This window comes from Toxorhynchites rutilus, chromosome 2 (assembly GCF_029784135.1).
Source record: "Toxorhynchites rutilus septentrionalis strain SRP chromosome 2, ASM2978413v1, whole genome shotgun sequence".
In the NCBI taxonomy this organism is placed as follows: Eukaryota; Metazoa; Arthropoda; class Insecta; order Diptera; family Culicidae; genus Toxorhynchites; species Toxorhynchites rutilus.
Genome location: NC_073745.1, coordinates 317,976,180 through 318,002,528, shown reverse-complemented (window position 1 = coordinate 318,002,528; position 26,349 = coordinate 317,976,180). Strand labels below are relative to the sequence as shown.

Genomic DNA, 26,349 nt, shown 5'->3' with positions numbered 1-26,349 from the left:
ACCTCAGAATTTTGGTTCATGACGTCGGTACTGAAGTTATCAAACTCAAACTGTAGCAATTATAATGTCGCAAAATGGACACTTCATTTGGGACAGACATCCAAGGAAAGTAGTGCACATCAACCAAGATGAACTGAATGTGCAAGTTCCTACCCAGCAAACATTAAATCGTATAACAAGCGTATATATAACATCATATGCCCTAAAATTTGGTTGGCATATAATGCGCCTAACTGGCATATGCATGCAAAAGTAGAGGCCATATACATACATGGCAAATGCTTACCGAATTTGTTTGGATGAATATGCAACTTTGACCGGCTATAATAGCGATTATGTTGGAATTGAATTGCGATCTAATATGAATATATTCATGAATTGTCAAAGCACCAAATACAACTTTTGCCATACTTATATACGATTTATTACAGACATAGAAAAAAAAACAAATGGCGCAAAATATTTTCGTGAAATGTTTATTACAACCTCACGAATCGCCATTTGAGTATTTATGTTCGTAGATATAATAATTGTTTGATTGACTTGTGTTGGGAGTGGAATATGAATGTTTAAAATGCCACAGATTGATGTTTGGTGAAAACTGCTCCGATGTGGGTTCGAACTCCGGTCGTCTGGATTATCATCCACCAGCTATCTCGCGCGGCTATCTGAAATTTAATTCAACAGCGGTTAAAACTTTCGAGTGCATCATTGACATTTCAATATGATGTAATGTGTTCTTTATTAGGATCTAATATGATTTACTGTTTCATGATTTTCTTCAGCATGCAACACGATTTACTACAGTACTGAATCGATTTAAATTATACGCTTATACGACACACAAACTGCTTCGGCGTAATATACGCATATGATGCGGATTAAATATATTTTACGACAATGTACATCATAAAACTGGTGTTTATTATACCGAATTGCGACTTAATTTGATAATGGTATATAAAATCAAGTTTTTACATTTTATGCGATTTTAAATATACACGATACATACTTTGATATTATATGCGATTATGATTTATTCGGATTTCTTGTAAGACTTGGCACGTGCAAAATTATACGATTTAATGTTTGCTGAGTATTCATAGGTACTAATCTTTCGTTTTCGAACAGGTATTATGAAGATTTAAATAAGTTTACCATTAGTTTTAAATAACTTTATAATAAATAATAAAGGGTTGAATAAGTTTTTAGTTGACTAATTAATTTTGATTGCGATTACCGTTTTTGGTTGTCTGGTCATATTCTACCTGCTATCTGCACTTATCCCAAACCAGGGCTACTGTTCATGTATCAGGTTGTTTCAAAAGTGTTTACCCACTTCCTAAGTGTCTGGCACCATGCTGAATAGCAATCCATTCAGAGATGTCTCATCATACGCGGGCTTCTATACCCGACATACACGCTGTCCTGTAAATGCTCACACGGAGCAGCTGCACTCATCATGCGCTATCGCTATCACTATCATACGCAGGCCACTCGGTAACCGCATTGGATGCACCCATTATGCCCTCGTTCGAACGGACCATACCAACGCACAGAAGGGTAAAAACTCTTGGAACGCCGTAATAAATGCGAATTGGAAGCAAACCTCTTTTTTTTTACGTAGGACTACGTCTAACCGGAAGATATAGGGGGTGAAATGGAAATCTAGGCACTGAACAAGTAGGAAAAAATGCAAGATTTGGAACGCTTATAACTCGAGCATTTCTCAATAGATCGCAAAGGTTTTTGCATCAATTGATAGGAAATATATCTACGCATCTATCATAACGAATAACATTTCATTTTTCTTGAGATAAATAATTGAATAACTGTGAAATATCAAGCATTGTCAAAATGCACTATGTGCCCATTTTTGATTGGTCCATTTTGTGCTCCTCAAATCGTACCGACCAAAACGGGCAACCAGAGCAGCAGCGAAATAGAATGAATCACGATTGGAAAGGAAAAAGAACAAAATGAACGAAACATTGGTCGCAGTCTCACACATGCGTAATTCTCGAGCCAGCCAGTCAGCTTAAAAATCCCCGCTCCGCTGCCGTAACGATCATTCTTTGTGTAGACACCGACTGGACAACATCGTTGCTGGACGAGCTGGACGGCGAGGGATCAAGTGCCTTTCTCAAGGCAAGAGGAGGGTGGTAGCGCTGGAGTAGAATAGAGTAGAGTTTTCAAAGGGCCTTTCTCAAGGCTAGAGACGAATGAACTGAAAAAGTTTAAAGTCTCTATAATACAATACCTTACTTCCTTCCGTAACGATCATTCTCATTTAAACCGTACACCACATCGGTTCGCATCACAACACATCAACAAACCAACCCAAGCAGCCATGTCTGGACATGGTAAAGGAGGAAAATCTGGTTGATCTGGAGTTCCCCGCAAGGGTAGCTAGGCTGAGCGCGTTAGTACCAGTGCACCAGTCCTCCTAGCCGGCGTTATATAGTTTCGCGACGATAAGAAAACCCGCATTCGGAACAGAACACATTCGGTTCGGTGGACATCAAGACAACAGGCAGTTGCAGCGAGTGGTGAGTGGCAAACGCAATCGCAAAACGGCATCAGGTAGCAGAAGAAAAAAGTTTGTTCTTTATACAAACTGCTTTGGTGGCAAATCCAGAACAAGGCGGCATCGAGGGCGTTCGAAATGATTTTTTTCAAAACCACGAGTACTAAGTTTTCTAAATTGGAACCATTCCATAAAACACGGCGCTTATCAGGGCCATTAAACCTTTCAAAAAAGAGTTTACGAAATACAGTTCAATGCTTTCTAAAATAATATCCAAAATAATAATAAAACACAAATTGATTGTATAGAATAAGGTGAAATGTAAATACATGTTAGATATAAGATAGGCTTAAGAATTGAGTATGATGAATGTGAGTGCGAATGTGAGTGTGAACATTGTCAACATATCCTTATATCCCATCCTTTTCCTGAAACAAAATGTCACCCTTCTAAACTCGAGCAAGCCGCGAGTAATCGGTTCTCTACTTCATTAACATTAGAATTAATAAAAAATGTTTATATATACTTGTAACTATACAAATAGGAGTTTGGCTCCTTTAAACTTATGTAACTGAGCCTGTAAAAATAAACGATTTAATAAAAAAAAAAAATTGATTGCTTCAAAATTTGTTTGCCAGGATCTGATGAGTATGTGAATTTGGCAGTTGTTCTGAGCTTATTGATAGTTGGGGACTTTCCTGATTATTCACTTTTCATCAATTCTTAAATTGTTTCCAGATTGAAAGTACAGTAATTTACAATTAGTTCTAATTGGACGGACATGTAATTCGACTTATTTAGTTGGACATTTTTGTAAACATAGAGATCCAAATTATGACCCCACATTGAAAGTCGACACTGTACCACTGTCATCGCAAATGTTCAATTACAGGTTAAAATCGCCTCCAATGCGACACTGAGTGGCGCTTCGGCACGTCGCATTGAATGTAATTTACTGTACAATATGTCACAAAGCTGGATGGGATGAAATTTTCCAACTGTGAAAGCTGTGGCGAGTGGCAAACGCAATCGCTAAACAGAAAGGTTTAGCCGAACAAGATATCGGGGATATCGAGTGATAACAAAACAATAAACTCTTTAGATTGAAGATAATTTTGTGGTCCTAAAAAGGACCCTTTTTAACCTGCATGTGAATCCAACGAGCGAACAAATCGTAATTAATGTTTTTTTTTTGCCATCGCTCCCTTTTAACGCTGATTCGTTCGTCTCGTTGGACTCGCCCCTCTGGCTGAGTCTGCCGATGAGTGTATACCGCTAGAGTATAAAACACGCGGACCCCAAAAAATATCTTATTTTCTTTCAAACCGTAAACCCGTGTGGTTGTACGGCATCGGCATCGTGGACGTAACAAAGGAGGACAAGTTAAGGGAAAGGCAAAGTCTCACTCGAACCGTGCAGGTCTCCAGTTCCCTGTTGGTCGCATTCACTGATTGCTCCGCAAGGGTAACTAGGCCGAACGGATTGGTGCCGGAGCACCAGTATACCTAACAGCGATTATAGAGTTTCGGCCGTCGGAGTGCTCGAGTTGGCTTGCAAAGCTGCTCACGACAATCAGAAAACCCGCATCAAGAACAGAGCAGCTTCGGTTCGGCGCTCATCAAGGCAACAATTAGTTTCAATGAGTGGCAAAGTGTTTCTCCGGCACGTCGCATTAAATGTAATTTACTGAACATGTCACAAGCTGGACGGGAAGAAATTTTCCAACTGTGAAAGCTGTGGCGAGTGGCAAACGCAATAGCAAAACAGGAAGGTTTAACCGAACACGATGGGAATATCGAGTGATAACAAAAACACAACACCAAAGGTTCTTTTCAGAACCATCAACATGTTCATAAAGAATAAACAGTAAACTAATCCATTTTTCAGGTAGGTATTCACGTAGGAGAAGAAAATAAAACAATATATTTAAAATATATATTTAACAAAAGCTGCCCCCTTTGTATAGTCCTACGCCACTCCGATTATGTCCCCGACATTACCCACCCGTCTTTTTTTTTGTTTCTAGTAAAATTAAATGATGTCCGCAGATTGTAGTTCATAGGCAAATCCGATGTTTTTAATACAAAAAAGAGGTGGGTGTATGAAACATCCGATATTTTAAATCATTTTTTGTTGGCAGATATCAGAAACAAGAAAAATGACGATTGACACGACTTCTAACCTTTTTTTAATTAGTACACTGCGTTTCACAACTATAGAACCACTCATTTTTCCTGAGTTTTCAGAGATATATAAGGAGTCGGTTGAATTGAAGTATATAATGTAGGATATAACAAGTATCTTTATTTAATAGACTGGCCATTTGAACTTTATTGTTGCGTTCAGGCGTGAAACATTCAAAAAACAAAAATTCCAGTTTCATAATTAAAGAACCAGAACCAGAACTCTCACTCCTTCACAAAATTAACGTCAATTTCACATGAATTACAATAAGTTTCTAATTCGTAGGTCATCTTTAGTTGTCAATCAGTTAGAAACCCATTCGGGGTGGTTTTGACCAAGCTTCACCGTGTTGTAGTGTGCATTTCGTTTTACGCAGAGGTTCCTGCTCGTTTAAGCTCTTCAAATCACTTATACTGCTTGTAAGCTACATCTACTATTCGTACGATCACTCCTCATATGTTCTTGATAGGGTTTTGATCTGGTAAACAAGCTGAACAGTTCAGAATCTGAAGGCCCTATTCATCAAACCATGTCATGACTTTCCAGATTTTATGAATTGATGCCAAATGACCCAATTACTACGGTGTTTTAGATTCAAAAACAGAAGTAAATGATTCTGAAGTATTTGGTGGTCTTCTGACTGTTCGTTCGTGTTGATGGTGAGCTATCTAAACCAGGCCCTTTCGAGAAAATTCTCCCCGAACCATAAAAATCTCATCTCCGAAGCTGCGGGTCCAAAAACTAATGTGGAAGCTAATGCCGTGGGTTTCACTATTTCAGGATACTTCTCTGATAAAAAAACATCCATCTTGAATAGAATTTTTTCATATTGGAAGGACTTACGGAACGTGTCATGTAATTTTTTAACTCGTTACTTTACAGGCGGAAGTTTGATGGTTTGAGGAAAATATTTTTAAAACGGCCTGGTTCAGATAGCTTTTCATCAACATCATTGTACAGTCGGAAGTGCAATGAAGTAATTCAGAATCATTTTCTTCTATTTTTGAACCAAAAACACCGTGATAATTGGATAATTTGGCATCAATTCATAACATCTGGAAAGCCAAGGCATAGTTCATTGAATAGGGGCCTTAGATTTTGGACTGGTCAGCTTGTTTACCAGATCAAAACCCTATCAAGAACTTATGAGGAGTGATCGTATGAATAGTAGATGTAGCTTACAAGCCAATTACAAAAGAACCCCGATTATCTGCGAGTGGATGATCCTTTGGTTTACACAACCTTACAGGATAGTTTAATGATTTCTATATTATTGAAACATGAAACAGGTGAAATATCTTTTTTCGTGTTTGCGTTTCATTTTAGTCCTTCATTGATTTATTCACGATTTTCAATACTCGTGGTGACCTTGCCAGACTATTGCGATGATCGGGGTTCTACTGTATGTTGTCTTCAAGTCTTCCAAATTAAGTACGTCTTCACATCTGGCATCCCTGCTAATTATAAACATATCCATGGATCAGTGATTATACATCGAGGTGGGCTAATACACGAAGTATATTGGCAAACGAAAATAGAATGTGTCGTCATGATTTGCATCAAATATGGAGTTTATATGAAAGAAAACAAATGTTAAAAATTCAGTTTTATGCTAATCGATTGTATGCGCTATGCGTTTTTATTACTACTCGTTTATATTATATTCGATTTTATCACTGAAAATAGTTCATTTATTGAGGAATAATGTAAAACATTTTATTTGTTGTTAAATTAATCAACAAAATATGTGAATTGAGCAGAAAATATTATTATTATCCAATCGTACTTCAAGTACGACAATCGCAAAAAATAAACAAAAAGGTTAAAGACTGTGATTGTTCATACAGAAAGGTAGACTCGAATAAAAATTTTTGAACGAGATGGCCAACTTTTGAACAAAAAGGATATCGCGCGTAAGAGAAAAATGCTATTGTTTGCACGAGTAGCAGAGAACTTCGAATGATAAGACCGAAACCTGCGGATTAGGGTGGAAGATTGGGTTTCTTTAACGCAATTTTTTCAGCCCGGTATGGTATGGGTTACGGGAGCTCGATTGGGAGGTTAAACAAAACACTGTAATGTTTTTGACGTAGAACTATGTCTTTCGGGAAGGGTGTCAAATCAGAAAACAGGTCACGTTTTTATGAAATGAAGTTAACGTTAATAACTATTTTCACCGTAAATGAATTCTCATGATTTGCATACCAATCGAATCGGAAATTCTCTATGATTTGTTTGATATGCTATACATTACAAATCAATTATCTCTAAACGGTTTAAATTCATGAAAACTGGAAGAACTTCCTTTTTTCCCACACATTTGTTCTGTCGATTTGTGTGCTAACCATACCCGTATTTCGAATGCTTATAACTCGAACATTTCTTAATAGATCGGAAAGATGTTTGCATCAATTGATAGGAAATATTTCTACGCGTCTATCACAATTGATAAAATGAGATGAACAATTGAATAACTGTAAAATGTCAAGCGTTATCTAAACGCCCTCACTGTCAAGTTTTGATTGGCCCGATTCACGGTTTCCCTAACACAGACCTTTAAATCGATATACCTATGGAAATCCGCTTTGCAAATATACCTGCAAGTCGGGGGTATTTTTGTTCCCACCGAGCTGTGTTTCCCTAACACGGACTTCAAAGTTAATGTGCCTGGGGAAATCCGCTTTGCAAAAACAGGAAGTGAGTTATATCTGTTCTATAACCTCAAGGGTGACGTAGGACTATCGTTGATTTAGTGATCATTTGTTTTTAGTAAGACCACGGCATTTGAATCAATTTTGAATGAATGGATAAATGAATATTTGGGGGACTTCGAAAAAGAGAGTGTTACGTTGTAGGTACAATATTCAGCAAAAGAAGCAATCACACAAAAGTTATAAAATGCATAATACATTGCTTGTATTGTGGTATGATTTGTATTTCATTTCCAATAGGCAAAATATCTGTTGCATCAAATCTGTTTACTTAATTTTTGCGTTCGCTCATCCTTTCTCACAACATCCATTTTTCGTTTGAGAAATTGTTGAGTAAACATCGTTCTTAAGACTCATTGCACCTCTAATAAATTGCCGAGAGACGTGGTCTTACGTTGATCGCACTTGATTGATAAATCACAAAACCAAATGTATTTGGTCGCAGTAATATATGGATAGAAAAAATTAAAATAAACTCTATGTTGAATGTATTTTTAATTCCAAGGGGAACTGGCAGATTATTTTTCAGCAACGATGATATCTTTCCGGAATCTTCTCGATGCTGGATGGCAACCAAACGAAAAGAGTTCCGCGCGTGTATGTGTGTGTTTGTTGCGGCTGCTTCGATGTCTCAAGCGAAACCGTTTTTCGATGCTGATAGTCTCTTGGTCGCCTTTTCAGTGGCATCACTCTCCAGGCTCTTGGTGACACCGTTCATCAGCGCTTTCATGATGAACGAAGTTAGCTTCCCCACAACAGCGACAACATGCTCCAATCGCTACTCAATTATAACTGAGTGGATTTCCGAGCGGCGCTCGCTTATATACCGATTGGTGATTCCAATAGCCTGTTTCGAAAGCAATTTTAAAGCTATTGAAACAAGTTTTTGGATCGAAAAGTAACAAGTATATAGTATATAGTATATAAAGTTTTAGAAACTTTGATTTTACACCCCGGTATAGAAATGAAAGACGTAGTCCTACGTCAATACATGCAAGTCGGGGGTATTTTTTGGTGTTGATTACTTTTGTACTCGCTTGTCGTTGTGCAGACCGGAATGTTTCCCTAAAACGTCTTTTTAAACTGAGAAGCCTGGGAAAATCGTCATTTCAGATACTAGAGGTGAATAAACTTTCGCGGCTCGAGAACTACGTAAACATTAGATGTGCGATAATTTCAGAGGGAAATGTAAAATACAATGATCGTTTGACAATTCTTCCGTTCACATATTTTGGTAGTCCTAGCAACGTCCGTCGTAAAAGGACGTTCATCGAATTTATTTGTAACGAAGAACATAATCTATTACAAACTATTCGAAGTGGTAAACAAGTGGATTGCATAATATAATTGCGTAGTTCTACGTCGAAAATATGCGGTCGTGTCCTAGATACAACCCCTTAAAGTTTTTGAAGTAGGATTACGTCTTTCGGGAACATATTGGGGTACAAATTGAAAATCGAACACATCGTGAAAATTGTCCAATTTCAAACGCTTATTGCTCAGTCATTTCATGATGGATTGATGAAATTTTTGCGTCAATCGATTTCGGCACTTCATAACAATTTTTTATATTGAAGAAAATAATATAAGTCATGAAACTAACTATCGAACAATTGAAAAATCTCAACCCCTATCCTAACGGAAATACCCACTTCTGATTGGTCGAAATTGACGACACATGCGGCGGGTCCCTAACAGAGACATCAAAACCAAGCTGCCTGGAGAAAATCGGCATTGCAAATATACGCAAGTCGGGGGCTTTTTTGTATTGCAAGTAAGGTGAGTGATACGATTAATTCTAGCAAATAAAAAATCAAATTTGGAACCTAAATGTTGGTTGCTCCGTGAAACTTCATATCAATGACCGATCGTGTATTGTGAAAATTTTAGCACAAGTGTAAGTGTAAAATTGTATAGCAGTTGCAGTTGTGTTAAAAATGACTTGATATAAAAACGATTTATTTCAATTTTCGTAAATAAAAACCAAGGTGTGTTCCCGCTCAAGAACGGGTCGTTTGGATTAAGCTGTCTGTTTTGTTGTGTTCATTTTCACCCAAGGAAAGTTCTTCTTCTTCTTCAATGGCACTAACGTTCCTAGAGGAACTTCGCCGTTTCAACGTAGTATTACTTGCGTCATTTTTATTAGTACTTAGTTGAGATTTCTATGCCAAATAACACGCCTTGAATGCATTCTGAATGGCAAGCTCTAGAATACGCGTGATCACAGTGCAAGTCGGAGGAAATTTCTTTGACGAAAAATTCCCCCGACCAGAACGGGAATCGAACCCGAACACCCGGCATGTTAGTTATGACGCTAACCACTCGGCCCAAGGAAAGTTCATACGGCGAAAAAAATGGAAAAGTGAAGAAATATTAGAAAAAGTGATTTCCCATATGCTCTACATATAGTATTAAAGGGTGTGTCACATCAAATTGCATCACGGAAAAAACGCTGTAGAAATTTAATTTTTAGGAATTATACCTTCTGCCTTCGCTTATAATCAGATAAGAGTGTATAGATCACGTTGGCCATGTTTCACTGTAAATTTTTCGTAAATTTGGAAAAATGTCGTCGAACGAAAAAGAGCGTCGTGAATTAATCCTGTGCACTCATTTCGAGAATCCGGAGTTGTCACATCGGGACATCGGTAAGATGCTGAGAATCGTCCAATCCACGGTCAGCAGAGTACTAAAACGATACTTTGAGAACCTAACCATCGACCGGAAGGTGAAGAACGGCAAAAATGGATGATCCGTCAGTGAAAAAGATCACAAGCGCGTAGTTAAGCATTTTAGACGTGATCCGAGAAGTTCGGTCCGGGATGTCGCCAATAAGCTGAATTTGTCAAGTTCATTCAGCAGCGGGAGGGCCTGCGTACATACAAGGTTCAGAAGGCTACTAACCGCGACGAAAGGCAAAACATGGTGGGGAAGACGGGAGCCCGGAAGCTGTACACCGAAATGCTGACGAAGCCGCATTGCCTGGTAATGGACGACGAAACCTACGTCAAAGCGGACTTTCGTCAGCTGCCGGGCCTGTTGTTCTTCTCCGCAGAGGACAAATTCAGCGTTCCGGAGGAGATTCGTAAGCAGAAACTATCCAAGTTCGCCAAAAAGTACATGGTGTGGCAAGCGATCTGCTCTTGCGGAAAGCGGAGTGCCCCCTTCGTGATGACCGGCACGGTAAACGGGCAGGTTTACCTTAAGGAGTGCCTACAGAAGCGCTTACTACCACTATTGAAGCAGCACGAGGGCCCGACCATCTTCTGGCCGGATCTCGCTTCGTGCCACTATTCAAAGGACGTGTTGGAGTGGTACGAAGCCAACGGGGTCACCTTCGTGCCAAAGGAAATGAACCCGCCCAACGCGCCGGAGCTTCGCCCAATAGAGTAATATTGGGCGATTATGAAGCAGGCCCTCCGGAAGAACCCAAAAGTTGTCAAATCGGAGGCGGACTCCAAGAGAAAATGGATTTCTGTTCAAAAAAAACTACAACCTGATGTTGTACAGAACCTTATGGACGGGGTAAAGAGGAAGGTGCGAGCATACGGGCTTGGGCTCGAAGTATGAATAAAAAGAAAATGCCAAAAGTTGTTTAATAGTTTTTATTTTACTCTCTAAAATTTTCAAAAGGATCGGTCTACTGGGCGAATTTCTACAGCGTTTTTTTCCGTGATGCAATTTGATGTGACACACCCTTTAGGTGTTGCTAGTCCAATAAAAATTTGCATTGGGTTGAATGAACAAATTATAAAAGAGAACTACTTTTTCCATTTCAAATATGTTTTCTCTATATTAAAGTAACATGTTTTTACTGATAAGAAAAAATGATAATTGTGTTCGGTATTGGTCATTAACTTATATAACATTGGGGAGTTTTTTTTCTTTATTTTATCCATACATATCACAGGAGGCATCTCTTCTAGGATCACAGTGGGCGGTTTCATCATATCTCGTTCTTCTTCAGTATCTTTTATCTAATACGCACCATCCAAAGACTGTTTACCATCCTTCTGTCATCATCACTCGGTAAACACTGGTGGAGGGAACAAACAATACCCAACAACCAACCAACCTACGTCAACTATGCGGTCGTGTCTCGGACACAACCCTCCTATGTCTTTTTTCTATTACACCAGGAAATGAAATATCTCTTGGTATAATCTATTTCCCATTTCGCAAGGATATTTTCCGTTGTTATTCTTAATTCCTAATTTTCCTCCGCTTTGAATCAATAATGCTACCAAGTCCAAGTTGTTCATTTCAAATGCTAGATGCATTGCAGAGTTGCCTTGGTTATCCCTGGAGTTCACGTCTACTCCGTACTCCATTAACAGCTGTACCGTTTGTAAACCGTGCCCGTACCAGCGAGCCAAGGTGTATCCACTCAACAGAGTGAGCAATGCAGTCCGTCCTCTGTTGTCCTGGATGTTGAGGTTGATTCCTTTCTTCAGCAAACGTTCGACCAGATGAGTGTTTCGTTCTTCTAGATAACTCAAAAGCCAAATGATTGGAGTGTTGCCGCCTTCATCCTGCAGGTTCCAGTTTAGATCGTAATCGTAATCCAAAAATTTTTCAACGCAGAAGTTCAGCGCATTTGCGCAAACTCTGTTGAAAACTTCAGAGGCACTTTCTTTTGAATGGAAATAGACAGAGTCAAACAAGGTTCTTGTAAGTTCGGGATGATTTTCAAGGATTCGCTTGTAATGGGCATCGAACAAACTACGGCTGAGATTTGCCATCAGTGGTAAGTAAGTATGTGCCGTATCTCGAAAACATTCCAATCCGTAGATCAATTTCAATAGCTCTGCTCCCTGCTGACTGTTTCTGCACAGAAGATTCTTGTATAGAATTGTGTGTCCATCGGTGTTGAATATGTTTAGGGTTGCACCATACTCGAGGAGAGCGTTCACCATTTTAGTATTACCAACCATAAATACTGCGGTTTCTCCATCAAAAGTGGGTTGGTTCACATCTACCCCACACTCGACTAATCTCTTTAGGAGTTTGAAATAAGGTCCATTCTCTCCACTGAGAGTGCTTATTCGATGAAGAACCGTGTAACCCAATAAGTTCTGACGATCCACTAGCTTTACACCATCCGGATGAAGTTTCAAAAGTAAATTCAACATCGCAACACTTTTAACGGAATGAATTGCGTGGTTACCATCTTCATCTAATGCATCTAGATCGTATCCAGCATCCAAAAGATGTTCCACCATGCAGAAATTATCTTTCGCCACAGCCAGATGTAATATAGTTTGTCCTTTGTCACCACGTATTTCTGTATCAGTTCCAGCCTCAAGGATTCCTGGTATTATTTCACCATCGGTGTTGTCCAGCATTTCGTACAAAGATTGGAGAGCTGAAATTTGTCTAGAGTAAATTGATCGTCTTTGTTTAATATTAGTTTGCCCGAAAAGTAATTGCCGATTTTTTGAATACAACTTTTTCGTACCTGGACTGAACGCATAAAGATGGGATTACATCATTTCAAAGCTTAAAATCTTGGAATATTAAGTTTTGGAATATTCTACGAACAAGGTTTTATCTTGCTTTATGCAGCAGTAGTGGACAAAAATATCGGGAATAAATAAAACAATGATTTCTTTCTGTTTCTTTAAAGATTTTATAGACTAACACAATTTTTCAACTTCAAATTCAATAGCAAATCCAATTAGCCCACCGGTACCTTTTTTTCAAACGGGCCACAAACACGTGTATGTCATCATTTCGCGGGCTGCTGCGAAAAAAATAAGAAATGGTGGTGTCCTTGACACAACCGTATTGTTAACGTATGACTACGATATTATAACCGGCGAGAAACAAACATATTGAAGAGTGAAATTCTTTATACAAACTTTTGGTAGCACTGACAAGGGCCGATGAATGAAGCTTTCATTAAGCGAGAGACGCGAACGTTTAGTGAAGCAATAAATTACCAATTTGAGCAGTTTTTCGATTTAACTCTCAGAATTAACATGTAGAGTAGTGCGGGGCAAAGGTGCGCACCTAACTGTTGTCGTCCAATAACCTTTGAAAGAATAGAAATGGGGCTTAGTTTGCTTACAGAATAGTAACTATAATAATGACTTCGAAACGTAATCCATTATCCCGCGGACCCTCAAGGGCACACATTTTGGCAATCCTGCCAGGAGTGAGGATTAAGCGGGATAATCGGAAACCGCCTTGAATCGAAATATTTTGAGACGTGATCATTCAGGGTTTCTGCGTGAGACTTATTGAGTGATACTAAAGTTGCACGTTTCCGAAGTGCATTTGGTGGCACACTCAAAAAAGTTTTTGCTAGAGCCTGGAATGCTGGATATAAGTTTAGATGATCAGAATAATCATTTTCTATTTAATTATAGAATTAATTTCGTGATATTAGAGGGTAGTTTCCCTTTTGAAAGAATATTCAGCTATACACTGAATATGTTGATCGATTTGACCAACTCAAAGAAGACTTATAAGCAAAAACTGGTATCACATTCGCTTGACGATGCTTCTAAATCTAATAAAAACAATCATCAACATGATCCTTTACATACGTAAAGGGTGTGTCACATCAAATTGCATCACTGAAAAAACGCTGTAGAAATTTAATTTTCAGGAATTATATCTTCAGCTTTCGCTTATAATCAGATAAGAGTGTATAGATCACGTTGGCCATGCTTCACTGTAAATTTTTCGTAAATTTGGAAAAATGTCGTCGAACGAAAAAGAGCGTCGTGAATTAATCCTGTGCACTCATTTCGAGAATCCGGAGTTGTCACATGGGGACATCGGTAAGATGCTGGGAATCGTCCAATCCACGGTCAGCAGAGTACTAAAACGATACTTTGAGAACCTAACCATCGACCGGAAGGTGAAGAACGGCAAAAATGGATGATCCGTCAGTGAAAAAGATCACAAGCGCGTAGTTAAGCATTTTAGACGTGATCCGAGAAGTTCGGTCCGGGATGTCGCCAATAAGCTGAATTTGTCAAGTTCATTCAGCAGCGGGAGGGCCTGCGTACATACAAGGTTCAGAAGGCTACTAACCGCGACGAAAGGCAAAACATGGTGGGGAAGACGGGAGCCCGGAAGCTGTACACCGAAATGCTGACGAAGCCGCATTGCCTGGTAATGGACGACGAAACCTACGTCAAAGCGGACTTTCGTCAGCTGCCGGGCCTGTTGTTCTTCTCCGCAGAGGACAAATTCAGCGTTCCGGAGGAGATTCGTAAGCAGAAACTATCCAAGTTCGCCAAAAAGTACATGGTGTGGCAAGCGATCTGCTCTTGCGGAAAGCGGAGTGCCCCCTTCGTGATGACCGGCACGGTAAACGGGCAGGTTTACCTTAAGGAGTGCCTACAGAAGCGCTTACTACCACTATTGAAGCAGCACGAGGGCCCGACCATCTTCTGGCCGGATCTCGCTTCGTGCCACTATTCAAAGGACGTGTTGGAGTGGTACGAAGCCAACGGGGTCACCTTCGTGCCAAAGGAAATGAACCCGCCCAACGCGCCGGAGCTTCGCCCAATAGAGTAATATTGGGCGATTATGAAGCAGGCCCTCCGGAAGAACCCAAAAGTTGTCAAATCGGAGGCGGACTCCAAGAGAAAATGGATTTCTGTTCAAAAAAAACTACAACCTGATGTTGTACAGAACCTTATGGACGGGGTAAAGAGGAAGGTGCGAGCATACGGGCTTGGGCTCGAAGTATGAATAAAAAGAAAATGCCAAAAGTTGTTTAATAGTTTTTATTTTACTGTCTAAAATTTTCAAAAGGATCGGTCTACTGGGTGAATTTCTACAGCGTTTTTTCCGTGATGCAATTTGATGTGACACACCCTTTAGATGCCTGGGGATATCGTGTGGTACAAGTATAGTATTCCGCATTTTATGTGAAAAGTGGATTAAAGAATCATTTCTAAAACGATCCTCTAAAAAGTTATTACAGATCCCGGTTGGAGACGAGACGACGACTACTGTTCATCCAACGCAGGTCAGAGTCATTAAGGATACATAAGGAACATCGGGTCAGCCAAGGCCATCGTTGAGATTGGTTGAAACTGGTCGGTCAATCCGACTACCTCTGAGATGTCAACCGTGGAGGAGAGAAATGATATTCGGCAAACGCCGGTTCGAAGTGAGAATCAATCAGCAGTAAATGGAAACAGAAAGAGGAAGAATGCCATACAAATGAAACACAAATTTCTACATTACTCAAGAATTATTCAAGCAAATATAACCAAATTAGGCATATTAAGGTTTAGGGTGTAATAAATGTCTCTATGGTGGTTAGACTCTCCACCCCCCCTTTCTAAAGAGGGGCTGCTATACAAATGAAACACAAATTTCTGAATTACACGAGAATTAACCAAGCAAATGGAACCAAATTAGGCATATTGAGGTTTTAGGGTGCAATAAATGTTTCTATGATGGTTAGACTCTCCATCCCCCTCTCTAAGGGGAGCTGCCATACAAATGAAACTCAAATTTCTGCATAACTCAAGAGTTAATCAAGCAAATGAAACCAAATTTGGCAAGTAGAGGTTTTAGGGTGCAATCAATGTTTTTACGGTGGTTGGACACTCCACCCCCCTCTCTAAGAGGGAGCTGCCATACAAATGAAATACAAATTTCTAAATGAAATTCAAATTTGTCATGTGGAGGTTTTAGGGAGCAATAAATGTTTGTATAATGGTATGACATCCCTCCCTCCTCTGGAATGGTCCCATAAAAATATTACACATATTTCAACCGAAAATATTCCAACCAAACAGGACAATTGAAAATTTTCGAAAAATTCTGAAGGAAAAAGGGAAAATTCGGAAATTTAATTCCCATATGTTCTACAATTAAATAGTGACAAGGGCTGATAGTCCATTTGATGTTTGCACTAGCGAAATTGATCTTTGTTCGAAACTGGAAATGGATTTTAATGTGATGAAACTGATATTATAATGATGAGTTTTATTCAAAATACTAGGAATTTCATAGTAATAGGTAAATTGAACGGGGTCGATTAGAAGATCAATCAATGAACAGTTCTGCAATTGGACCCATGAACTTGCTCATAGTAAGAAAACGTGGATGTTTGAAGGTATTGATAACAAAACATAAATTTTAGGCGGGACGAAGTCAGCTAGTAGCTTATAAATATAGCCGTATAGCTTCATGTTAAATATTCGCTACCGTTCACAGCTCGAGGGGAAACTGAAGCACAAATCGAGCAGAATAAGCGATCTTTGTTGTTTAGAGCACAGAAAGATTCTGAGAATTTTCCTCAGAGGAGATGCAATGCTTATACGCTGGCGACAGCTTATTTACTATGCAACGGTGGAAGTTACTTCGTTAATATTCTCTTTTCTCTATCCCCCTTCGTTGTTTCTATTCTAGCGGCTGCATAAGTTACCCGATATTGACAGCTTTGTTCGGGAAAGCACACAAATGGACAGAACAAATGCATGGGGAAATGAGAATGCTTCCCATTTTCATAAATTTAAACCACATACAGATTATGGGATTATGATGTATAGCATATCAAACAAATCTTCCGATTCGATCGGTTTGCAAATCATTGAAATCCGTTCGTAACAAAAATAGTTATCAACGTTAACGTTAAAACGTGACCTGTTTTCTGATTTGGCACCCTTAATGAAAGACGTAGTCCTACCTCAAAAGTAACAAACATATAATGCGTAGAAATTTTATCTTTCGAATGAAGTGTTTATCACACCATTGCGTTCAGTTGTTTAGGAGGTTACCATGACTCTACATCCCATTGATATTAGATTTGATTCACTACTCTTCTCCAATAAACCCGGTCCAGGGCTGCAGTTCTCCAACTCCCGGTTGCACCGATTCTTGCCAAGTCCTGCTCCAACTGGTCCAACCACCTCGCTCGCTGGGCTCCTCTCCTTCTTGTTCCTACCGGATTAGATGCGAACACCATCTTTGCAGGGCTGCTGTCCGGAAATCTTGCAACATGCCCTGCCCATCGCACTCGTCCAGCCTTGGCGACTTTCTGGATGCTGAGTTCGCCGTAGAGTTGCGTCAGTTCGTGGTTCATTCTCCTTCTCCATACTCCGTTTTCCTGTACACCACCGTATATTGTTCTGAGCACTGGTCGTTCGAAAACTCCAAGCGCTTGTGAGTCCTCTTCAAGCATCGTCCATGCTTCGTGCCCATAGAGAACAACGGGTCGAATTAAAGATTTGTACATGGTACACTTCGTACCGGGTCGGAGCTTGTTAGACCTCAAGGATTTGCGGAGCTCATAGTAGGCACGACTTCCATTGACAATGCGTCTTCGAATTTCACGGTTGTTGTTGTTGTCAGTTGTTATTAACGAGCCAAGGTAGACGAATTCCTCCCCCACCTCGAGCTCGTCGCCGTCGATCACAACACTACTACCAAGAAGAACTCTGTTGCGATCAGTCCCTCCAGCTAGCATGTATTTAGTCTTAGACGCATTGATCCCAAGCCCAATCAGCCCTGCTTCGTGTTTCAGTCGGGTATACAAGTCGGCTACCGTCGCATGTGTTCTTACGATTATGTCCACGTCGTCGGCGAAGCAGATAAACTGACTAGACTTGTTGAGAATCGTGCCCCGCATGTTGAAGCCCGCTCTCCACATAACATCTTCCAGCGCCACGTTGAAGAGCAGACAGGAGAGTCCATTGCCTTGTCGAAGTCCTCTGTAAGTCTCAAATGATTCCGATAGCTCACCTGAGATCCGCACACCGTTCATCGTTGCCTGAATCAGTCTTGTCAGCTTTCGGGGAAAACCGTGTTCGTCCATGATCCTCCATAGCTGTCGTCGGTCGATTGTATCATATGCGGCCTTGAAGTCGACGAAGATGTGGTGTGTAGGGACCTGATACTCGCGGCACTTTTGGAGGATCTGCCGCAGTGTAAAAATCTGGTCCGTCGTCGAGCAACCGGGCATGAATCCGGCCTGATAACTTCCCAGAAATGTACTTACTTTTGGCGATAGACGGCGGAAGAGGATCTGAGACAAAATTTTGTAGGCACCATTCAGGATTGTGATGGCACGATAGTTCCCACAATCCAACTTGTCGCCTTTTTTATAGATGGGCAGATTACCCCGTCCTTCCACTCCTCCGGTAGCTGTTCTGTGTCCCAGATCCTGACTATCAACCGGTGCATACACTCTACAAGTTTTCTCGGACCTCCCTTGAAGAGCTCCGCTATGAGGCCATCCTTACCAGCTGCTTTGTGGTTCTTGAGCTGATTAATGGCTTCCTTAACTTCACCCATCGTCCGGGGTGGTACGTCGTCGTTGTTCATTGCACCTGTCATTCCTGTCTGCGCGCTGTTCAGGTGTTCATCGTAGTGCTGCCTCCACCTTTCGATCACCTCGCGTTCGTTCGTCAAGATGCCTCCTTCCTTGTTTCTGCACATTTCGGCCCGCGGCACAAAGCCTTTGTGCGAGGCGTTTAGTTTCTTGAAAAACTTCCGCGATTCTCGAGAACGATAAAGCAGCTCCATCTCATCACACTCTTTCTCTTCCAGGCGGCGCTTTTTTTCCCGAAAGAGATGTGCGAAGGCAGCAAACTTCGCTTCAGTTTGTATCGTTCCACGTTTTGTCGAGTCGCTCGTTGCAGCATGGCTGCGTGGCTGCATCCTTCTCGTTCAGGAGCGCTCGGCACTCGTCGTCAAACCATTCATTCCGTTGTCCTCGTTGCTTAGGAGGTATTAACACTCAAAATCTGGTTGCAACGGCGTAACGCTTTCGTTTACGAAACTTTTAACTTACACCCCAAAATAGGAATGAAAGACGTAGTTCTACGTCAAAATTTGCAAGTCCATTTAATACGGTATCAAAATGGAACCTGGGGTTGGCCAGGGCGAGCAGAAAATTTATAATGCTTTCACGGTCATCCAGCGATAAGTATCAACCGCTGACCAATCTTGACTTTTATGGACTCCCAAGAATGTTTATAGATTTTTCGGATTTCAATAGTTTGCCTTGAATGCAGTTTTTGACGTAGAACTACGTATTTCAGGAAGGGTGCCAAATCAGAAAACAAGTCACGTTTTTATGAAATAAAGTTAACGTTAATAACTATTTTCACTGTGAATGAATTCTCACGATTTGCATACCAATCGAATCGGAAATTCTCTAAGATTTGTTTGATATGCTATACATTACAATCCGCTAATCTCTGAACGGTTTAAATTCATGAAAACTGGAAAAATATCATTTTGACGTAGGATTACGTCTTTCGGGAACATATTGGGGTACAAATCGAAAATCGAGCACATCGTGAAAATTGTCCAATTTCAAACGCTTATTGCTCTGTCATTTCATGATGGATTGAAGAGATTTTTGGGTCAATCGATTTCGGAACTCCATAACAATTTTTTATATTGAAGAAAATAATATATGTCTGAAACTAACTATCAAACAACTGAAAAATCTCAACCCCTATCCTAACGGAAATACCTACTTCTGATTGGTCGAAATTGACGATACATGCGGCGGGTCCCTAACAGAGACATCAAAACCAAGCTGCCTGGGGGAAATCGACATTGCAAATACATGAAAGTAGGGGGAACTTTTGAATATAAGAAGCTATTTATTTCAATTTTCATAATAAAAACCAAGGTGTGTTCCTGCTCGAAAAAGGGTCGTTTGGTTTAAGCTGTTTGTTTTGTTGTGTTCATTTTCACCCAAGGAAAGTTTATACGGCGAGAAAAATTGAAAAAAATGGAGAAATATTAGGAAAAGTGATTGTTTTACATATAGGTGTTGTTAGTCCAATTAAAATACGCATTGGGTTGAATAAACAATCAGGAAGTAAAAATTATAAAAAAAATTACGTTTTCCATTTCATAATGTAACAAGTTTTTACTGATGAGAAAAATTGATAATTGTGTTCGGTATTGGTAATTATCTTATATTACATTGGTGAGTTTTTTCCCTTTATTTCATACATACATAACACAGGAGGCATCTTGTCTTGGATTACAGAAGGCGGTTTTTATCATATCTCGTTCCACTTCGATATTATTTATCTGATACGCACCATCCAACGACTCTTTATCATCCTTCTGTCATCATCACTCGGTAAACACTAGTGCAGTGAACAAACAATACCCAACAACCAAAAACAGGAAGTGGGTTATATCTATGGTATAACCTCAAGGGTGACGTAGGACTATCGTTGATTTAGAGATCATTTGTTTGAAGTTGAATCTAAATCCATTCTGAATAAATGAATAAATGAATATTTGGGGGACTTCGAAAACTAGAGCGTTACGGTGGAGGCACAAGGTTTTATGCATCCAATATAGGATACGAAAAACCTTGTTCTGAAGAATAGTCTTCAAAAGCTTCTCTGCTAACTGCACTTGATTGACAAATCACAAAACCAAAGGTATTATATGGATATTTTATGGATAGAAAACATTAAAATAAACTCTTTCGCTTGAATGTAATTTTCAATTCCAAGGGGAACTGGCAGATTATTTTCCAGCAACGATTAGATATTTCCACATTTTCCTCGATACTGGAAGCCTACCAGTAGTTAATACTAACTCGATAACCACCTGTTAATAGCACTTTATTGAAAAATATTTGGTCAGTGTTACATGGATAGAAAACATTAAAATAAACTCTTTCACATGAATGTATTTTTAAATTCCCAGAGGAACTGGCAGATTATTTCCCAGCAATGATTAGATCTTTCCGGAACTTTCTCGATGCTGAATCACATACACGCGCGGAAAGAATTCCGCGCGTGTATGTGTCGATCCTTAGCCGTCCACCTCCTCCAGCACGTTAGGCAACGATGTTGTCTTGTCGATGTCCTCACGAAAAATAAATGCGTCTCACCACCATAATATCGCTTAAGTATGTTTTTTGTGTGTGATTGAATCGACAGAAGGTGTGGTTTACGATGGCAATTTGGAAGGCAAACTAGAGGGCGATGAACTCTCTGAGCTCGAAACTTTCGGCGACTGAGCAGTAATCGATTGCGTGCGCATACAATATTGGATACGGAAATATCCTACTGATGGGGAAGAATAATCTTCAGAAGCTTTCCTGCTAATTACACTTAGTTGAAAAATTACAAAATCAAATGTATTTGGTCGCTGTGTTATTTGGTTAGAAAACATTAAAATAAACTCTTTCACATGAATGTATTTTTAAATTCCCAGAGGAACTGGCAGATTATATTCCAGAAGTGATTAGATCTTTCCGGAACTTTCTCGATGCTGAATGGCATCCAAACGGAAAGAATTCCGCGCTTGTATGTGTGTGTGTAGCGATGTCTTCCCGGGGAACCGTTTGTGGCATCACTCTCCTGATGGATTCCCTTCTAGCCTAAGGTGCACAAACAGGCTCTTGGTGACACCGTTCATCCGCGCTTTCATGATAAATGAAGAGCTTCACCACAACAGCGACAACATGCTCCAATCGCTGTTCAATTAGAACTGAGTGGATTTCCGAGCGGCGTTCGCTTATATACCGATTGGTGACTTCAATAGCCTGTTTTGAGAACAATTTTAAGGCTATTGAAACAAGTTTTTGGATCAAAAAGTAACAAGTATATAACGCGTAGACATTTTATCTTTCGAATGAAGTGTTTACCATACCATTTCGTTCAGTTGTTTAGGAGCTATTAACGCTCAAAATCTCGGTCTCCGGCGTAACGCTTTCGGTTTCGAAACTTTGATTTTACACCCCGGTATAGAAATGAAAGACGTAGTCCTACGTCAAAAAACGGCCCTTTTCGGGAGGTCGCCAAATCATTATCGAAGAGTTTAACGATGTAATTCTTCAAACATATTTAGAATCAACAGATAGCCTAACGGAATCCTACGTCAACTATGCGGTCGTGTCTCGGACACAACCCTCCTGTGTATTTTTTTCCCATACATCAATTGAAAGGAAATAATTCTACGCGTCTAACACAATTAATAAAATGTTATTTTTCATGAGATGAACAATTTAATAACTGCAAAATGTCAAGCGTTATCTAAACGCCCTAACTGCCAAGTTTTGATGGGCCCGATTTACGGTTTCCCCAACACAGACTTCAAAATCGATGTACCTATGGAAATCCGCTTTGTCAATACATGCAAGTCGGGGATATTTTTTCCAACTGAGCTGTGTTTCCCTAACACAGACTTCAAAATTAATGTGCCTGGGGGAATATGCTTGAGATGCGCTCTCCACCAGATGACGTGAAATTCGTTGCGGTGCCTCCACCGAATAAAATTGTATCATTGTGTGCGATATCTATTGTGATTTAATGTTGATAATAGTTAGAATTACAGAGGCTTTAAAATTTCACAGATTATTCGCCTCTAGCCTTGAAAAAGACCAATTTTAAAAACTGGACTAAACTCCCTGCCTTGAGAAAGGCCATTTGGAAAGCCTCGCTGCCGTCTGGTCGCTGACTGAATGAGTGACGAATCGTAAATGCTGTGAGGTCACAAATAGTTTCTTTATCTCAATAAATTGAAAACGGACGGAGCTTAAATGGCAACAAACGTTGTCCGTTGATTATAGCTTTCATTTGATTCCTAGAACGTTCCTGTAAAACCTTCCAATTTCAGAGATACTTTTGTCTGAATGATAAATTTTCCTTCGTCTTTGATGATTTATTGTTCATCGCAAATCGAGAGGCAATTCTGTAAAAACTTTTTTGAAATCGATGCAAAAAACAGGAAGTGGGTTATATCTATGGTATAACCGCAAGGGTGACGTAGGACTATCGTTGATTTAGAGATCATTTGTTTGAAGTTGAATCTAAATCCATTCTGAATGAATGAATAAATGAATATTTGGGGGACTTCGAAAACGAGAGCGTTACGTTGGAGGCACAAGGTTTTATGCATCCAATATAGGATACGAAAAACCTTGTTCTGAAGAATAATCTTCAGAAGCTAACCTACTATCTGTACTTGATTGACAAATCACAAACCCAAATGTATTATATGGATATTTTATGGATAGAAAACATAAATTTCGCTTGAATTTTTTTTTTATTCTTTATTATAGAGACTTTCAGCCGCTTTCACTTGAATGTAATTTTCAATTCCAAGGGGAACTGGCAGATTATTTTCCAACAACGATTAGATATTTCCACATTTTCCTCGATACTGGAAGCCCACCAGTGGTTAATACTGAAGGTTAATGATGGATTCCCTTCAGGCCAAGGGTGCACAAACAGGCTCTTGGTGACACCGTTCATCCGCGCTTTCATGATAAACGAAGAGCTTCACCACAACAACGACATACAACAATCGTTGTTCGATTAGAACTGAGTGGATTTCCGAGCGGCGCTCGCTTATATACCGATTGGTGATTTCAATAGCCTGTTTTGAAAGCAATTTTAAGACTATTGAAACAAGTTTTTGGATCAAAAAGAAACAAGTATAGAACGCGTAGACATTTTATCTTTCGAATGAAGTGTTTATCATACCATTTCGTTCAGTTGTTTAGGAGCTATTAACGCTTAAAATCTCGGTCTCCGGCGTAACGCTTTCGTTTTCGAAACTTTGATTTTACACCCCGGTATAGAAATGAAAGACGTAGTCCTACGTCAAAATTTGAATAAATTTATCATTCAAACAAAAATATCTCTGTATTGAAAGGTCCTAAAGGAACATTATAGGTATAAAATAAAAGCTGGTTAAGTAAAAAGCTGGTAAAATAAAAGCTGGATAGGGCTAATTGGATTTCTTATTGAATAAGTTAGAAAAAAATTGTGTTGGACCATAAAATCTATGATAAAACAAAAATAAATCGATGTTGTATTTCTTTTCAATATTTTTGTTCAATATATCTACACACACCATGATAAAACTTTGTTCGTAAAATATTCAAAAACTTGAATGTTCAAACTTTAAAATGTAGTACAGTAAACATTCGCTAACTGGGCCAAAACTGGAAACCAGTTATTGACATTCGCGTTTTAACTGGTCCGACATGTAAAACGTCAAATAAAATCGAGGGGAACTTCAACGAATTGTTTGATTCGCATTGATCATGAAATTGGATAAACAAAAGGATTCGCATTGAGTGCGACAGCAGGTATGAAATATAATGTCAATTTTCATAACATTTCAAATTACATTCGAATGCCCCTTACAGCAAATCTTCCATTTGAATATGGCGTCGATTGTTTATGAAATTTTGCTTTCGCCCAGTTAAAAAGCAGACCCGTTAAACCAGGACCAGTTAACGAACGATTACTATACATCCCATCTTCATGCGTTAATTCTATGTACAACAAAAATGTATGCTACATGTAATGAAAAAAATCGGTGATTACTTTCGGAAACCTATTAGATAGAAGTATCTTACCTTGATGGGGTTTCGGTGTCATCCACGATTGCCTGACGATCTCGATATCATTTCGAAAGTTTGTAAACCTTTCGATCATTAGGTCGTATCGCTTTTGAAATCTGCTTTCTGAGTAAAAACCGTAGAGTAATACATTCTTACTTAGCGTATCGACATCGCTCATAAGAAATTCCATATGATGTTCACATATAAATGCTATTTTTTGCAAATTTAAGTCCTCAAAGGCCTCACGAAGTAATTGGAATCCAATCGGCATGTTATAGTGACTCTTCATTTGCGGATATTTTTCATATATCTTTTCCAGTAAGTCGAACTGCTCTAGATTTATAATTATGTGGATGATTTTGATACCACCAAAACACTTCAAACCAAGCATCGTTGGATCTAGCTCAATTTTGCTTAGACAATATTGGAATGCAATTCGTTTGTACAAAAACTCCGAAAGAATCGAATTATCATCAATTTGGTAGTGTAGATCAATCCCGTTCTCAGCAACGTTTTTCTCAATAACGTCTTTATAAAATTCAATGCCAACAGAATATAAAATTGATACACTGTTCGATGGATTATCAAATGATAGCCGAAATAGCTGCGTGAGAGCATCACTCTGTGATTCATTTCTGTACTGCATCCGGTACGCAACCAGCCGCTGAACTAAAAAATCGAACATTTCCTCATTTTGCCTATGAAGTGCGATCATCAGTGCGTTTTGGCCATCCCGGTCCCGGGTTGTGGGATCAAATCGACCAAAATATTCTGTCAGTAACCAACGAACGGTGTCCATTCGATGAGCCCTACAAGCAGCGAGCAGTGGGTTGTGATCTCGTAAATCCAAATCCGCTCCTAAGGTGGCCAATTTGCTGAACAAACATGTTCTTCCACAAAAGACAGCTTTCTCAGCAAACGAGTCACACTTCCCCTCTGGACCAACCGAGTTCCAAGACAGGAAACCATTCTTCAGCAAGGATTTGACAAATTGGAAGCCCTCCAATAGTTTGTTACCAACCGGATGGATTACAGCCACCTCCTGATCATTGATTGGCACTTTCAAAAGTACTATCAAGGTTCCTCGCAACACATCCCCACGCAAATTGCGATTCTCCAGCCTGACGGCTTCTTGACACTGGTTCTCATCGACCGCAACCAGAATGTTTTTATTCAACCAGAATGTGTCGGATGCATTCCAGCAGAATACGGTCCTCAAATAATTTTCCACTTTTGCAAAATCTGTTTGGTACTCGACCAGTAGACGATTTATCGAAGCCTCGTCATTTCTGGCAATCGCAATGTGAAGCTGAGTGTTATCCCGCGGCAACAGTCGGTAGATGTTTTCTTCCGCGGCAGGGATCAACGCGTCGCTCATGTTTGATGCGCACCGATTCCGTCACACGCATTCCGCCCAAAATTTAAATTTCAAACATTTCGTAATGTTATGATTTTTCACTGATTGAAGATAAGTGAAGTCTCGCGTGTTACGTGTCAGGCAACGTGCATCTTCGGTGATTATTTGTGATGGTGTACTTTTACGCGCGGAGTCATTAGATTCTCTGACGATATATCGCGATTTATTTGAAACGTCCGTTTGTTTGAAT

General features: G+C 39.7%; 2 protein-coding genes across 2 annotated transcripts in view; both read right to left on the bottom strand.

The window, feature by feature from the left end:
• LOC129765380 (putative ankyrin repeat protein RF_0381) overlaps positions 1-26,349 on the bottom strand; it is a 48,051-nt gene that overhangs the window by 16,306 nt on the left and 5,396 nt on the right. The gene's annotated exons all lie outside the window — the stretch shown is intronic.
• On the bottom strand, positions 10,770-26,130 carry LOC129765378 (uncharacterized). Its single transcript, XM_055765638.1, has 2 exons — positions 24,758-26,130; positions 10,770-12,787 (listed from the first exon to the last, which is right to left on the bottom strand). Exons 1-2 carry the CDS (start codon positions 26,118-26,120, stop codon positions 11,553-11,555), a joined length of 2,598 nt encoding a protein of 865 aa, XP_055621613.1. The 5' UTR covers positions 26,121-26,130; the 3' UTR covers positions 10,770-11,552.

Bases quoted from the DNA above. Each gene is read 5' to 3' on its own strand.
- LOC129765378 (XM_055765638.1), bottom strand. From the start codon at position 26,120: ATGAGCGACGCGTTGATCCCTGCCGCGGAAGAAAACATCTACCGACTG. The intron at 12,788-24,757 runs GTAAGATACTTC...GACAAATTTCAG, and splicing joins GACACCGAAACCCCATCAAG to CTCTCCAATCTTTGTACGAA.